The sequence below is a fragment of the Lipotes vexillifer genome, unplaced genomic scaffold (assembly GCF_000442215.2).
Source record: "Lipotes vexillifer unplaced genomic scaffold, Lipotes_vexillifer_v1.1 scaffold505, whole genome shotgun sequence".
NCBI lineage: Eukaryota > Metazoa > Chordata > Mammalia > Artiodactyla > Lipotidae > Lipotes > Lipotes vexillifer.
Window position 1 is genome coordinate 1,567,485 of NW_006785581.1, and position 14,147 is coordinate 1,581,631.

The 14,147-nt window shown below is 48.9% G+C and overlaps 1 protein-coding gene across 3 annotated transcripts in view; it reads left to right on the plus strand.

Moving 5' to 3' along the window:
* Positions 1 to 3,343: 3,343 nt before the first annotated feature.
* NELL1 (neural EGFL like 1) overlaps positions 3,344 to 14,147 on the plus strand; it is an 881,356-nt gene continuing 870,552 nt past the window's right edge. For all 3 annotated transcript variants that reach the window (XM_007457631.1, XM_007457632.1, XM_007457633.1), the window contains exons 1-2: positions 3,344 to 3,572; positions 11,915 to 12,043. In XM_007457631.1, the coding sequence (XP_007457693.1) occupies positions 3,518 to 3,572; positions 11,915 to 12,043 (184 nt within the window). In that variant the 5' untranslated portion in view covers positions 3,344 to 3,517. The remainder of the gene's footprint in view (positions 3,573 to 11,914; positions 12,044 to 14,147) is intronic.

Consider the following 14,147-nt stretch of genomic DNA (forward strand, 5'->3'; position numbering starts at 1 on the left):
TGCTGGATCACATGGTAACTTTATGTTTAACTGTTCGAAGAACAATTTTACATTCTCGCCGACCAGCATTATATGAATGTTCTAATTTCTCCACTTCCTTGTCAACATTTATTATCTGGCTTTGTGATTTTAGCCATCCTAGTGGGTGTGAAGTGATATCTCGTTGTGGTTCTGATCTGCATTTCCCAGCTGGCTAATGATGCTGAGCATCTTTTCATGTGTTTACTGGCTGATTGTATATCTTCTTTGGAGAAATGTCTATTCAGATCCTTTGCCCATTTCAAAATTGGGTTATTTGTCTTTTACTATTGAGTTATAATAATTTTTAATAAATACAAGTTTCAATCAGATACAGGACTTGAAAATCTGGTTCCCATTCTGTGGGTTGTCTTTTCACTTGTCATGATGTCCTTTGAAGCACAAATATTTTTAATTTTGATGATGTGGCCATATTACAATTAAGGCACCTGATAGGTAGTTGGGTATGTAAGCCTGGGGTTCAAAGGAGAGGTGGGGACTGGAGGTACGCATGTGAGAATTATCCATGTGTAGATAGTAGTTAAAGCCAGGAGGCTGGATGGCAACACATAGGAGTAAGTGTGGCCGGAAGAGAAGGGACTGGGGACTGAGCCCTGAGTCTCCCCAATATTTAGGGGTCAGGAAGAAGAGGCAGAGGGATGATCAAAGGAAGCCTCTGGTTCCTGGAGAGACCATGGAGGGAGGCCAGTCAGAAGGGCAGGGTGGACTTGGGATATGGTACTGGGTAAACCAAGCCTCATCACTGCTTTCACTGAGCATGGATCCCATTGCAATATCCCAACATCACAGCCACGAGGTCCCTTAATTGACACCACAGAAATTTGATAGACGAATTCTGTAAAGGTTACCTTAGGCTACACACTCCAAATCCCTACTCGAATGCATTTATAGGAGGAGATTGAAGTACTTAGTTATCTAGGAAGATTTATGACCTTGTTAAGATTAACACTTGTTACTGCTAATGGATGTGATGCTGCAAAGCTTTGACAGAACATATGCCTTGCTTTATATTTTAATGGAACATGCTAAAAGCTCCATCCCACAGGACCAACTAATTACACAGAAGCTTTAACAGAGAGAAAGCTCTAAAGGTCTGACTCAGACTACCTTTTCCCTTTGTTGGGGTCACCGTGACTTCTAGGATTTCTGAGATCAATAAAAGGGCCTTTAAAACAACAGTTCAAAGCCACGAAGGGCTGCTCCTGCTGAGGTGTATTTAAAATCCGTGGAGAGACAGGGGGCATGGGTCTCACAACACAACATGGTGTAGGGGAGTTCTCATTCATTAGGCCCAACTAAACTTGGGGAATCCAGTTTTCTGAAAGATGTGTGATTTTAATGTTAGCTTTAAATGTAACATGCTCCAGGTAGAAGGAAAAAGTCCAGACTCTGTAAAGAAAACACACAGAGAGAGTCAAGGCAGACAGATCCCCTCTGGGCTGCAGTTGATCCCAGAAGAGATGGAGAGTCAGTTCAGCCTTGACGTCAGTTTACCCCAGTCTTTCCGCTCAACTTTGGAGTGTGGCAAGTGCACTTCTCTGTTGGCTTCCCTTCTTCTACTTCAGCTGGTAGGAGCTGGAATTTCTCTCTTGTTCATTTCCTTTTTCATCTGCTAAGGGACCACAATGCAAAGGGCCTAGTGGGACAGTGGCTTGCATACAGAAATAGCCAGAAAATTAGGGCAGAGATCAGAAGAGTATGCAGATAAAACCTTCTCTTAAGGGCTTCCCTGGTGGCGCAGTGGTTGGGAGTCCGCCTGCCGATGCGGGGGACACGGGTTCGTGCCCCGGTCCGGGAGGATCCCGCATGCCGCGGAGCGGCTGGGCCCCCGTGAGCCATGGCCGCTGAGCCTGCGCGTCCGGAGCCTGTGCTCCGCAGCGGGAGAGGCCACAGCAGTGAGAGGCCCGCGTACCGGAAAAACAAAAAACAAACAAAAAAACATCTCTTAATAAACTGTGTTGCTAGTTTGGTGACCTTCAGTGGCGGATCCTGGGATCATAGCGATGTAGGGGTTAGGGGTACAGGGAGTGAGAGGGGGCACGAGAGGTGAGAAGGGCAGATCCTTATTAGCGAAGAGGATTCTGGAACGTTGGAATTGTCTCCTGGGAAATGAGGGAGGGTTGTGTTCAGGGAAGTTTCCCTTTCCTTCTCTGGGATCCCTGTTGCCAGTATCAGAGGTGTGGGGTGGACTCCGAGAGGGGACCAGTGCGAGCAAGCGGAGGAGTTTTAAATCACGTGGGGCTCATTCGGTACAAATCAAAGGTTCTGTCATGTCTGATTTCACGACTCTGCATCCTAGTTATAAATAACATTCCTGGATGGAAGTGCGACAAAGCTGGGAGCTATTTCTAGGGAAGGCTCGGTTCCAGAAGGGGGTCACATAGAAGGAGGAGGACTTGACTTCCCCACACTCCTAAAACAAAGCCCAGCTTTTCTCTCCCGGGAATGGTGCTTGGGAGGGTCCCAGAGGGACTGCGGGACAGGCCTAAAAGTGACTATGATGGCTTTTGACAAAACCATCGAGAAAGTCACTCAAGAAAAAAAAAAAAAAAGGTTAGGAATTTCCCCTAAGTGGCAGCATCTGACCTGCGGAACCGGAAGGCTTGCAAGTAGACCCCCCAAACCCCACCGTGGCTGGCTCGGGCTCAGCGACCCTTTTTCTGGGCCCCCTGCCTCAGCGCCCTCTCCCTGAACCTCCAACCCGGTCAGAGGGACCCACCGGGGAGAGGGGACAGAAGGTGCAGGTGGCGAGCCGCGACTCGGCCATCATTCCCCTCAGGGCCCTACTCGCCCCTCGCCAACCAGTTGCCTAAGCAAATCCCGAGTAATTGTTTTCCGGGGAGGGGCTGGGCGCGCTCTTTGGCGCCACCTGGGTCGGGATTCCCCCTGGAAAAAAACCCACCCGCGGGGGCTCCGCGGTTCTTAGTCTCGACCAAGATGAACTGGGGCAACTTCTGCAGTCTCCAGCGCGGCACGGAGGCAGAGACAGCGGCGGTGGCGAGGCCGGCTCGTCTGGGCTGGAGAGCGTGAAGCCGAAGGGGTGCTTCCGCCTCCAGCTCCTCCCTTTTGCCCGCGGGTCCTGGGACTCCAGCTCCGGTGCTCCGAGTGGTAGCGGCTGCTGCGCCGTCCGCCCGGGTCTTCGCAGCGGAGGGGAAGCCGCTCCCAGCGCCGAGCGCAACCTGCCGGAGTGGCCGAGCCCCGCGCTCCCGCTCCAGCTCCGAGGAGAGCGCAGCCGCAGCGGGGGCCGGGGCCCGAGCAGGGTGCCGCCGCCCGCTCTGGGGGACGGGCTGGGGGCGGGGCGGCCGGGGCCGCCTTCCTGGGCGCGATCCCCGAGCGCAGCACCCGGCGCTGCCGAGCCACCTCCCCCGCCGCCCGCTAGCAAGTTTGGCGGCTGCGAGCCCGGCGCGCCTCGGAATCGAGGCGCATTTGTTTCCTCCTGGCTTCCGCGCGCCCGGTTCGGCGGGGACCCTTGGGAGCGATGCCGAAGGATGTGATCTTAATTGTGTGGTTTTGTGTGTGCACCGCCAGGACAGGTAAGAACGGCTGGGGCTGTCGGAGGGATCCAGGGATAGGGGGGGAGCCGCGCCGCTGTGCCCGGCGCCCACCTAGGCGTGAGGAGAGCTGGAGCTGAGCTCCGCGCTGGTCCGGGGAAGGGCGTGGATGGGTCCCTCGAACCTCTCTGCCCCGGTCCAGGTGAAAGGGTGAAAAGTGGGACTCACAGGCTGGAAGATGCCCCCCGAGGAGTGCCCCCTTCCCGGAGGACACGGCCTGGCGGACGCAGGAGTGAGGGGCGCGGCCATTCGGGCGCACCCTCCTGCTGCTAGTAACCGGCTTCCGGGTCGAAACCCACAGTAGGGCGGGTCCGCGAGCGCCACACCCGTGAACTTGACAGGTGCGGTGGAAACCGCTGTCCTTGCGTCCCGCCGGGCCGCAGAGGGAGCGCTTCCGGCCGGCGGGCGCTGCGAGGGCCGGGAGGGCGCGGCGCGGGGTGAGGGCTGCGGGCGATCCTGGGGTTCCGCGATCTCTTCCTCGTCCCCTCCTGACTCTTCCCCAGGGGAACTCCAGGAGTGGTCTCTCTTGCCACCCCTTCCCCCCGCCACCCAGAGGGCAGGACAAACGGGGGGGGGGGAATTGGAACTGTGGGGGCAATCCCGGGGAGATTCTCTCAAGCTCCGCACTAGTTTTCCCATGCAATAACTGCACGTTGGGGGTTGTAAAGGGGAGGCAAGGATAATTGGCGTAATTTTCTGAAGTCCCCACTTCTTTCTGCCTCCAGAGACGCAGTTGTGAGGACTCTAAGCGCGCCTCCTTCCTTCAGCTTCTACTCGCCCCCAGCCCCCATGTCCCGTGGGGTTTGGAAACCCTCTCTCAGCCGCCTTCTCCAGGGGACTAGTAGTAGATTTGGGAAGGTGGGGGTGGGGTGGGATGGAGGAGAAAATTAGCAAAAATAGGACCCTCCCCCCAAGGGTGGGGTGGGGCGTCGCGAGGTTTCATCCCTACGCTAGCCATCCTCGCCACGCGCGGCCGACTTTGCACCCCAGAATCGGTGTGTAGTCATTCCCTCTGCTTTTCTCTTCTCTTTTATCACTCTCATTTCCCTTCTCTAGAGGCATAGCCTCCTTCCCATGCAGGGTTTATCTGTAGAGGACTGGGGAGGGATGCCCGGCCTTGGTCCGCTCAAAAGTTCCCTCCGCTGGCCCTTTCCATTTTCCCCAGGACTGAGCGGGAAGCAGCTTTTCCTTTGCTTAATGAAAGAGCGACGGGTGTAGACTTCTCTGCGGACAGAAGGCATCCCCATCCCTTTCCTATCTCCATCCGGGCTCCCCAGGCTGCCGAGATGCCAAGACTCGGTCCAGCCTAGAATAGGTGCTTCTTGAGTTCCGGCCCATCTAGATGGGTTAGACTTTTAAAAACCGAGAACACACTGGAAAAAACGCGCCCCCGGAAGATCAGGGCAGGCGAGGCTAGTGCAGAGCCTGGGCTAGTAGCCCTGCGTGCAGAGAATTGGAACCGAAGAGAGAGAAACTAGGTGGGGGAGAGGGCAGCATCGGGCGTTTCAGGTCTCAAGTGCATATTACAACCAAATATACTTAACGTCCTTTGTTCTCATTACTCTTTTGAAAAGTCGGCAAAAAGTGCTTCCCCCAGAAGTGGACTGTGTCTCCAGGGCGCGTTGCTTTTGGAGATCTTTAACGACACTGTCTTTTCCCCTTCCCCACATCAAGCCCCTTTAAAACTTGTAAACATTCTCTTGCAGGGAAGATTTACTCCTGTATCCATTCATTCAGCAAAGAGTTGAGTGTCTTGCTGGGTGCCAGGATTACTTATATAAAGAGGAACCGGCTTGCTTGACTTCCAGAAACTTACAGCTTAGCTGAGAATCTAGATAGAAACTGAAAAGCATTTTTATTGTACAGCTTGATGGGGGTGGGGGGAAGAGAGGTGGGAGTACAGGAGTTCGTATTGAGGAAACAGAGGAGGGGAGGTAGGAGTGAATTCTGGGGAGGGGTGGTCGGTAGTCAGGGAAGGCTTTAATCAGGAGGTGACGTTTGAAAGTTGTGTCTGGAAGGCTTTGTAGGGAGTTTTCCAGGTGCACAGGGGAGGGAAAGCATTCCAGGCAGAGGGCACAGCTTGTCCAAAGTCAAGGAAGCATGGAAGGATCTGCCCATTTGTTGTGGCAGTTGCTTAGGGAGCTTGAGTTTTCTATGCCACTTGGTACTCTTTGAACACCAGAGGCAACCTATTTCTTCTACAAAAATTATCAGAAGAATGAGAAAGACAGGGGGGAATTATATCTCACTTCTTTCACTTACAATTTCTTGCAGCTTGAGGCGGTCTGATGAGCAATTTTTTTCTTTGGTTTTGGCCAGGAACCATCATACCAGCATCACACATCCATCCTCTGAGGTAGCTAAGCCTAGCTCTCAATTAGTTTATCAGGATCCAAACAGCCACTCGGAAAGTTTGTCAAGTGGGACAGTTGCTGTCTGGGCTGTTAACAGTCCAAGATGAAATAAACACGTGGTTCACTGAGTGAGCTGCTCAGATATCACTGCCTTTTAATGGAAATGAACAGATGGTATCAGGCACATTTTAATTAAAGCAGCACTGCAGTGCAGTAGCAGTTACATATGAAAAGATCTAATGATAGGTGTCACAGGAAGCTGCTTAAATTACTTATTGTTCAGAGAATTTGTTTTAAAGAGTAAAGTGGAGTCAAGAATAGGTCCTGTTCTCCAGTTCTGGTTATTTCTGGGTGAAAAAAATCTGAGATTTCCAGGTACATCACTAATAATGAAAATTTAGAAGGCTACAATAACAGCAGTAATAATCCATTATGTCCATGAGTTTTCTCCAGTAACCTGGAAGTGTGAATAACGTAAAACTCAGTGATTACTCCCCCATGGCTTTCAAGTGTGGTTTGGTCACCAGGGCAATGGTTAGAGGGAGCCCCTGGGGCTGAGTGAATGCCTTTTGCTGCCACCTGCTGGAAAGGAGAGCTTTTCTTTTAGAAGCACCTCCCAGGCAGTTCATTAACTATGAATTGAATAACAGAGCTGTGAACAAAAGCCCCCAGCCTCCAGTGATAATGTGAAATATTGGCTGATTTGGAACAGGCATAGAGCATATTCTTTAAGGACGTTGCTTTTGGGGTAGTAAGAAACTCTGTAGGAGTCCAGAGGCCCAAGTCCCATCAAATGGTTGTGAAATTCTGCTGGTAAATGAGGTCTTGGAGCATCTCTCCAGCATCATATTCCCCTGCATGGGCCAGAGGAAAACAGCTGACATCACGCACAGTGAGCTGGATTAGATTTGGAGTGAGCCAGATCCAGGAGGATTTGCTTGGGAGCTTAGGCCTTGGACCCTGAAGGTGGATTGAGTGGGCTTTGGGCCTCAACACTCTCTGGGGTAGACTGAGGAGTGGCCAGCAGCAGGTGTCATGGGAGATTAGGGTGGAGATTCTGAATCTCAGAGCCAGGCCTCAAGTGCCTCTGTGACATTGACATGCTGCCTTCCAGGTTTTAAAAAATATTTTTTTTTCCCCAGAAGCTTTTTATCCTGCTTAATTCTAATACCCAGCTTCAGCCATTTGAGAGCAGTTATGGCCAAAGTAGAAAACTTCAATAGAGGTTCCTTGGAAAGGTCAAGAGCTCCATGCTTGGATAAGAAGCAGAAACATTAAAATAAAAAAAAAAAAAAACTTTTATGGAACCAACACTTTCATACTGTATAAGGTTCAGGTGAAGCCATGCAAATGCTGCCTTATTAATAGATTTTCTGATTTTTTAGGCAGTGGGCAGAGTGCTAGTAACTGGCTTCCGGGTCTTTTACTCATCCAGCTATTGGCACCAGGTATTTTCATCTTGAAGGGGACCACTTAGAGAAAAGAATACAGTTCTGTTTCTGGAAGCCTAATTGATTTCTCTTGTTCTGTTTTAATGGGATGTTTTCATGACTAGAGGAATGCAGTTATCTTAAAGCCAGGGAAGCCCCTTCGCTTGCAGGGTATAGGGGGAGGGGTTAATATAGATTTAATATATAGATTTCACAAAGCACAGCCAGGGACTTCCCTGGTGGCGCAGTGGTTAAGAATCTGCCTGCCGATGCAGGGGACACGGGTTTGATCCCTGGTCGGGGAAGATCCCACATGCTGCGGAGCAACTAAGCCCGTGTGCCACAACTACTGAGCCTGCACTCTAGAGCCCGCGAGCCACAACTAATGAAGCCCACGTGCCTAGAGCCTGTGCTCTGCAACAAGAGAAGCCACTGCAATGAGAAACCCGTGCACCGCAATGAAGAGTAGCCCCCGCTCACCGCAACTAGAGAAAGCCCACGCACAGCAACGAAGACCCAACGCAGCCAAAAAATAAATTAAAGAAAAAATAAAAAGCACGGCCAGAGTGAGAAGCCCTTCTACGTCATCTGGGCATGTGGAGGGGTTGGGAAAATGGGAGCCACCTGTATCTTTCGTATGATTCCAGTGGAGTTGAGGACCAGGGAGCTGGAATGGTCTGGAGAGCTGGTCCTATGAAAGACAGATGCAGCAGACCCCAGCTGGGCACCAGATATGTGCTAGGAGTGTTCATGCCGTTATCACTGAAACCTCATGAGGCTGGGAGGTGGGTATTATCCCCATTTTACAGTTAAGGGAAATGAGGCTCGGAGAAGTGAAGTGATTTTTCCAAGGGCACAAATTTAGTAGGGAGAAGAGACAGGACTGAAAGTGGCTCTTAGTTTAGTGTTGTTTCCACAACACTTTCCAGATTGAGGTGTTCTCACATGGAGATGGGAATCCAAGGGCACTATTGGGGTGTTCTGCCAGTTCTACAGAATCTGTGTGGGTGCCTTTTAGGCTTGTCTGGTTGCAGGGCTCCAAGTTTGGGAGATTCAAAACATCTTAAGGATAACCATTATCATGGGTCTTTAGTTCCCACGTTGGTCAATTACTGCCACAATAATATTGTATAACAAGCCACCCTAAACTCGAAGCAACATTTCTTTTGGTTCATGTGTCTGTCGGTTGGTTTGGTATTGGCTCACTGGGGCCGGGTTTGGCTGGGAGTCGTTCCAAACCCGGGTAGGGTGTCTGCTCCGTGTGTCTTAGTCTCCTTGGAGCAGTGGGCCATGTTTTTCTCACTGTGATGCAGAGGTACAAGAGAACAGGCCCCACCACACAGGCACATCCAAGCCTCTGCTTGTGTGACATTGCTAACATCCTAATGACCCAAACTAGTTACATGGCTGGGCTCAAAGTCAAGGGATGGGGAGGTTTACTCCCACTCTAGTGGAAGGACATGCAAAGCCACATAGCAAAGGGTGTGGCTATGGGAGGGGTAAAGATTTTTTTTTTTAAATTTATTCTTGGCTGCACTGGATCTTTGTTGCTGTGAGCAGTCTTTCTCTAATTGCCCTGAGTGGGGACTACTCTTGAGGCGCGTGTTTTGCGGTGGCTTCTCTTGGTGCAGAGCACGGGCTTTAGGCTCATGGGCTTCAGTAGTTGTGGCACACCGGCTCAGTAGTTGTGACTTGCGGGCTCTAGAGCTCAGGCTCAGTGGTTGTGGCGCATGGGTTGTGGCGGATGCACTCTGTAGCATGTGGGATCTTCCCGGACCAGGGATGGAACCTGTGTCCCCTGTATTGGCAGGTGGATTCTTAACCACTGTGCCACCAGGGAAATCCAGGGGTAAAGATTTGAAGCCAAGAATTCAGTCAACCATATTCCTTTTAGAAAGTTTCCGGGGCTCGAATGCCATCCTGTCCTCTCGTGGTATTCCCCAGGTATGCATATTGCCCTGAGATCACTGCACCCAAAGCAATGATCATACATCCACTCATCAATTAATTAATCAGGTCCTAAATTCAGGGCCTGACATATATGAAGCCTTGTGCAAGTCACTGAGGCTACAGGGATGCTTCCTTCCTCTTGTGTCCAGCTAAGGGCACATTTCCCAAACCATGTTCCAAATTCCTGGCCAGAGATAGACTAGTGTGGAGGTCCTCTGAGATCACTCTTAATTTAATTTCTGCCATATAGGTATAGAGCACTATAGATCAAACTGAAATATTAGTTCCTTTCCTGCCTTTTCAAGGTGATCATAAAACTGCTGGTATCTGAGCTCACTTGGAGAAAAACATTGCCAGTCTCAACAAGAGGCTTATGGTGCTGTGACCTGGGCTGATAGATGCCCGTTAGCGTGGTACTTCTTGGCACAGAGTAGGTACTCGGTCAGTCATCAGTCTTTGTGGATGGAGTCTGTGTCAAGCAGGTAGGATGGAACCTTAAGTGAGATCATAAGGTAAATCAGAGCACATCCCACTCTTCCTCCCCTTAAACACGTACCTTAAAGCCCTCCAGTGATACTCCATTGCAATTAGAATACTGTCCCTTTCCTTGTTGTGGCTCACAAGGCAGGGCCTTCTCTGGGGCCTCATTTTCTACCGCTCTCCCCCCGGGCTCACTCTGCTCTGGCCACACTAGCCTTTTCACTGTTTCCTCTACACTCCAAGTTTGTTCCTGGTTTGCATTTGCATTTTCTGTTCTCTAAACCTGGAAAGCTTTCCCCTCCAGATCTTCCCTTCCGGAATAACTGCGCCATCGCCAGCCGCTATAGTCATCAGGCGTCTGCTCAGAGGAACCTTCCTCTATCACCCTTTTTAAGCCTCCACCCAAGCTGCTTTCTGTTTCATAACTCTGTTTTATTTTCTTCGTGGCATTTATTGCCATCTCAAATTATCTTATTTATGTATTTGTTTATTTTTTGCCCTCTCCTCACCCGCTGCCCTAGGAATGCATACCCAGGGAGGCCATCTCCAGTGCCTTGCAATGCAGTGTGTGTGTTACATAGAAAGCACTCAGTCATATCTGTTGAAAAACGACTGAATGAATGAGTTGTCTTTGGGTAAACTGGTCTCGCATCTGGCTGCATTTCAGAGGACGAGGGGAAGCCTGACAAAAATTGAGAAGGCAGCTCTATGCACTGTGCCTTTAATTTAACCCTTTGTCCACCTTCGGCTCCAAAGACCCTTCCCAGAGCCACCTTCTGTGGACAGAAGCCTAGATTGTTGCAGCAGCCCCTGTTTCCTAACAGGAAAAGAGTGAGGAGAGTGTACATTTCCTTCTCCAGATCTGTGGGGAAAAGGGTGAGGGCAGGAGGACAGATGAGATTGTCACAGCGCTTGGTGCCCTGATGAAATGCACTCGGTCTCTCTGGAACAAATTGGGTGTAAGCTCTCCAAATCTTGCCTCAGCGACTGCATTACCACCAGACAAACGTTGACAGTTGTTTCTGATTAAAGCATTTCCAACTGTGCAATCAGAATTGCACTACTGAGGTGCTAAGTGTAGACAGGCACAGCCTTTAGGAGTGGCTTAAACATGGTCCCTTGGAGTGATCGCTAGCCTTATTAATATATATAATTGGAAGCCACTTGGCAGTCATGAGTGAATCATTCTGCAGAGCACCCTGTAGATGAGAGACAGGCTTAAGGATTTGCCTTTTTCAGATGAGGCAAGGGGGGCTCAGGGCCCTGTTTCTCTGTGCTAAAGTTCTCCAACAAGAGTTGTCAGGGTGTCTAACTTTTCACGAATCCCCTTGAAATCTACATCCATTGTTCTGGGGATTCTCTTTCCTGGCCAGTCCCTCTGCCACCCTTATCCATCAGGGTCAGGATCCCTCTCATTTTCTTTCTCTTTATCGAAGGTGTTGTTGCCTCATTAATAGTGCTCTGTGGAGGTGTTTCCTGGTGACGGTGGTGTCAGATTTCACTACTGTATCAGTCTCTGAAGCAGGTAGATCAGGGCCACAATCCTGTATCCACAGTTCCCAAATCTAAAAAAGTTCAGAAACCCAAAGTTTCTTCATAACTCACCTGACAGCAAAACCTACCCTGAGCTGAACTCCTTTGGTGGCAAAACTTGACCTGAACAGATATGAGGCTATTTATAGTCTTTATTTATACCAATTAGAGGACAATATCAGACTTTTTGCTCTACAAATATTGTGTTTGGTGATGGGGTACTGATGCAGACTTTGCTGAGCGTGTTACATAAAATGTAGTATATGGGCCATATTAGCTTTCCAACAGATGATCCAGTCTGAGTTCTGAAATATATTTGGCCCCTAGGGTTTTGCATAGGGGTTATCAATGTGTAATGGGGAATGGGAGAGGGGGAAGGGATGAAAAAACCACAGTATCAGTGGGGGTGATGGAGCAAAGAGTTGCCTTCATTTTCCATCCAGGAAAAGAGCATCTCTAAGCACTCATCGCTGGGTTCCTTCTATTCCCTGCCACTCCTGGCCCCTGTCATTTCTGTTCCATGTTGCCGCAAGCAAGTCAGCATTTTAAGACAAGATGGCTCTTTGTTCCTTTTCAGTGGTGGGCTTTGGGATGGATCCCCACCTTCAGATGGATATTATCACTGAGCTCGACCTCGTGAACACCACCCTTGGAGTCACTCAGGTGTCTGGACTGCACAATACCAGCAAAGCATTTTTATTTAAAGGTAAAGGCATTTTTCTCCTTTGCATGGGGGCAGAACTTGGGGAGGAGGGTCTGTCTGGGGACTGTTCCTCTGGTGTGTATTTGTCGGAGGATCATCTCTGCTATTTCCCTTGTGTTACCGTCATGAGGAATGTTCAGAAATGCCGAGGGTGTTTAGATATTTGGGGGGTGTTCTGAGGGTGTGGGAGGGGGCAGTCGGGGGAGTGGTGATGAAATATTTGGCTTGGCAGTGACATATTTCCCAGGGGATTTTGGTGGGGCTCTAAAGTGGAATGAATTTGTAAAGTCCTTGAAAGCCATTGGCAGCCACATTATTTTTACAGGATATTTCTTCTACTGTTATTCATATCTTTACCTATACCTACGTCCATTACTGTTCCTGTATCTTTATCTCTCATTTAATGGGTGGACCATGCACAAAGAGGATGTTTCATGGCTGCATTTTCTTAGGGGTACAGCTTACTTGGTTCTGCCCACTATAAACTTGACTATAATTCATTAAATTGTTCAGCAAGCATTCATAAAGGCAGTACAGTGCGCTTCTTAAAAGCCTGGGCTCTGGAGCCTGACTGCCTGGGATTAAATTCCAATCCTACCACTTATTGACTTTGTGACTTTGGGCGATTCCTTAGGCTGACTCTGCCTGTGTCTTCATCTGAAATAATAGTACCTAATGGGGCAGGTGCAAGGATTAGAGGAGCTAATCCATTAAAGTGGTTCAAACAGTGCCTGATAACATAGTAAATCCCTGGTAAGTATTAGCTATTATTATGGAACTCCTATTGTGTACCAGGCAGCATGCTAATAGTAGGATTATTAGTAAGAGTAAATAAATGTAGTGAGAGAAACAGTCATTACACAAGTAATTATTGACTTCCAATGGCTATACTTACCATGAACGGGGTGTATAGGTTGCCAAATAAGAGTATACAGGGAGATCTGATTTATTGGGAGTGGGGAGATAGTGGTGGTCAGGAAAAGGCTACCCTGAAAAAGTGATATGTCAGCAGAAAAGTGAAAAATGAATAGAAAGCTTGGTGTAGGAAGAGGTGGTGGCTCAGAGCATTCTGGGCAGAGAAAATAGTATGTTGGAAGGTCTTAAGGCAGAAACAAATGGAAAGACATTTAGCATGGCTAAAAGGTGGTGAGTGGCTGGAGAGGTAGGCAGGGCCTAGGTCACACTGGGCTCTGGAGGCAGAATTGATATTTAGCTTATATCCATGGGCTTGGGTGTACTGATGCTTTATGGCCAGTGTCTATTTTGATAGATGGGAGGCCATGTACTTGTTAGCTATTGCAAATATTACCCTTGCCCATAGGCCATGTTAGATTTTTACTTTACTCTCAGGGGGCCTTTGATGAGTTGAAAGAGGGGAGTGATCTGATCAGATATGGCAGCCTAGATATTCCTCTATGAAAATGCCTGGCAGGCTTCTTTTAACCCAGCCTTTTGTGAAGATAACAAAAGGATTATTTTAGAATGACTGAAGCAACATTATGGGATGAGATATATATATTTCCTGTGCAGAGAATTTAAGCCTTCTTAATATATACAGCACATCTACAGATACTATATAATAATATATAACAAGACTACAGATATGTTAATTTCCACTTACTCTTACTAAGGAATTGGTGAAGTAAGTAAACTGGGCATGGTTAAGAGAATACAAACAGGATTAGTTTTCTCTTTGCATTGTGCAAGGTCTCTTCAGTTACTGTTGAGAGGCCATTCCATTCTTTTTTTTTTTTAACATCTTTATTGGAGTATAATTGCTTTACAATGGTGTGTTAGTTTCTGCTTTATAACGAAGTGAATCAGTTATACATATACACATGTTCCCATATCTCCTCCCTCTTGCGTCTCCCTCCCTCCCACCCTCCCTATCCCACCCCCTCTAGGTGGTCACAAAGCACCGAGTTGATCTCCCTGTGCTGTGCGACTGCTTCCCACTAGCTATCTATTTTACATTCGGTAGTGTATATATGTCCATATATACACTACCACTCTCTCACTTTGTCCCAGCTTACCCTTCCCCCTCCCTGTGTCCTCAAGTCCATTTTCTAGTAGGTCTGTGTCTTTATTCCCATCTTGCCCCTAGGTT